The 2,847-nt window shown below is 41.5% G+C and overlaps 1 protein-coding gene across 1 annotated transcript in view; it reads right to left on the reverse strand.

Moving 5' to 3' along the window:
• LOC101848848 overlaps nt 1–2,847 on the reverse strand; it is a gene marked incomplete in the record, with an annotated part of 27,022 nt that overhangs the window by 8,354 nt on the left and 15,821 nt on the right. The window contains 2 exon segments of the mRNA XM_005109851.3: nt 411–576; nt 1,427–1,525. Coding sequence (XP_005109908.2) covers nt 411–576; nt 1,427–1,525 — 265 coding nt within the window.

Consider the following 2,847-nt stretch of genomic DNA (forward strand, 5'->3'; position numbering starts at 1 on the left):
GTATGAGGTAAACACAATTCGTGCAAAAGGTTCATTCTGTCTTTGTTAAAGGGATTTTGAAACTAGTCGGCTTTCCCAAGCAGTACAAGTTAAACTATTTCAAAGGTAAATTTTATTAATCCATTTTACGCTAACAAACACCAGACAAAGAGGACCGATTCTAGAAGAGACAAGGAGAAGGTAATGCTTCGAAACCTCATCCCTCAAGATTCGAATTTTGAAGGTCTGCTTGCTAGTAGTTTAATTATCCTTTATCAACCACGTCACCGCGGCAGAAGAGCCTTTTCAAGTGGAAAATAAAATTTGTGTCCTTTTTTTTCTTGCTCATGAATAATATAGCCAACCCGGCCTTATTAACTAGAAAAATGTCACACTCTTCATTATATTTACCATGCCATAACACCACTCACTGATTTCATGTCGTTCCTTAAGTTGCTGATGTACAGGAGATTCCACCACCAGACCTCACTGCAGTCGGTGTCCCGGTCTGGCAAAGTTGTCTGGAAAGGGCCGTATTCTAGATATGGCGTGATTCCAGCGTAGAGCAGCATCGCAAGGCCAAACAAGGGAGTGATTCTGTTGAAAGAGTTGAAGGGTTGTGCTTTTTGTCTTATTTAATATAGATGTACTTTGGAAATGGCATAGTATATTGTCGTATAGCATTAAAATGACACGGAATGGTGTGGTATGGTTTTGTATGATATTTACGCTGTGGTGTAATCATACCATGGCATGACATGCTGTTTATTGGTGCAGTATAGTATAATATGGTATGGTGTGGTGTGGTGTGGCGTGACGTGGCGTGGTGTGGTGTGATGTGGTGTGGTGTGGCGTGGTGTGGCGTGCCGTGACGTGGCGTGGGGTAGCGTGGTGTGGCGTGGCACGGTACGGTACGGTACGGTACGGTACGGTATGGTATGGTATGGTATAGTATAGTATTGTATGACGTGGTATGATATAATATGGTATGGTATGTGTGATGGGGTGTGTTGTAGTGGGCTGTGCTGTGGAGTGCTGTGCTGTGGAGTGCTGTGCTGTGTTGTGCTGTGTTGTGCTGTGTTGTGCTGTGTTGTGCTGTGTTGTGCTGTGTTGTGCTGCGCGCTATGTTATGGTATGTACGGTTTCAACAGCTCTCTAGACATCCTAATTTATGGCCACACACTTCGTCGAACCAACAAATTAGCATTTTATTTCTTTGTTCAAAAATCATTTTCTCAAAGTACTCCATTCAAGGATAAAAAGTGGGCGGGGGAGGTGGACGCTGGTTGGAACAATGTCTCTGTCTTGACGAGACTGATGTGCAGACCAGAAAGGCTGGTCTAGCGTTGATCTCCTCATTACCCAGGCTGCTGTCGTTGCTGGTGGTACTGCTGAGGTAACATCCTACGTATCTAAGACAACGCTAACGTGTATCTCCACGCCTCACCTGAGGTATCTGTGCAGGTAGTACAGAGCCATGTCCTTGGGCTTTATTCTCCCGGCCTTTTTAGCGGCTCGTAAGAAGATGTAAGCTACAAGACAACCACTGGGGGCAAACAATACGAATAGTTTATATTAATATAACTTTGAATGTTAAAATAAAAACAGCAAAATGAAAATTAATTATGGGAAAGGAAGTGAAGAGAGAGATATGAAAATAATTATATATGGACCGGGGACCACAGTCAGTATTAATGAAGAGTTGTTGAAATTAATCTTAGCGAAAACCAACTTCTCCAATAATTCTTTACTCCGAACGTGTATTGTGGCTTTTTTTTAAACCGCACTGAGCAAGAGCATGCTGTTATTGCGCACGACTCCTCTCCATCTAGATGTTTGAACCAGTAGTTGAGTATCATTTTATTCGAATACCCTCGACACCGACATCACAGACACTGTGCAGCTACCATAGTGAGGAAACTGCAGTGTTCAGCTCTGGCGTATTTCAGCGTAACTTTGGAGGTAAGAGGTGGGTTATTAAGCCAGTCCAACAAACAATCTGGTTCTGACACTGAACGAACAAATGCACAAAGACAGTATCAAGATACGGAACTGCCCAGGATATTTAAAAATGTTTTACATTCTGCTTCGGAACATGAAAGAGAGGAAAAGTAAAACGTACAGGAGATTATGCACTTAGGATGTGCTTTGAGAAAGATATTTGGTATATCGGCTCTGTTTCCTTTCATTCCTCTGTTTTTTAGCGCAATGTGCTTGTTGTTGTTGTTGTTGTTGCTGCTGTTATTGTGGTTGTTGTTGTTGTCGTCGTCGTCGTCGTTGTTGTTTTTGTTGTTGTTGTTTTCGTTGTTGCTGTTGTTGTTGTTGTAGTAGTTGATGATGTTGTTGTTGTAGTAGTAGTTGATGATGTTGTTGTTGTAGTAGTAGTTGTTGCTGTTGTTGTTGTAGTAGTAGTTGATGATGTTGTTGTTGTCGTCGTCGTCGTCGTTGTCGTTATTGTTGTTGCTGTCGTTGTTGATGTTGTTATTGTTGTTGCTGTGGTTGTTGCTGTTGTTGTTGTTATTGTTGTTGCTGTTGTTGTTGTCGCTGTTGTTGTTATTGAAATTAGTTACACTTCCCATCAACATAAGTTAGATATCTAGTACATAAGCAAACCACTAGGACAGACCGAGTGAATGACAGCGGTTTTCGACAAACAGGGGAAACTAAACACAGAGGCTAAACAACAGTCTTTCAGCTGTGGGAATTTGAAAGTTACAACGTTCAAAAAGAAAAGGATAAAACTGACTGTTTATGCTTACACACCGTTTCGATGAAATAATTATATCATTTCTTTTCGATTAACACTTCTTGCAAATCGATGTCCCTTCTTGTTTTCATAGTTTGACTCATCGTGTAATATCTCCCCCC

This window comes from Aplysia californica, unplaced genomic scaffold (genome assembly GCF_000002075.1).
Source record: "Aplysia californica isolate F4 #8 unplaced genomic scaffold, AplCal3.0 scaffold00821, whole genome shotgun sequence".
NCBI lineage: Eukaryota > Metazoa > Mollusca > Gastropoda > Aplysiida > Aplysiidae > Aplysia > Aplysia californica.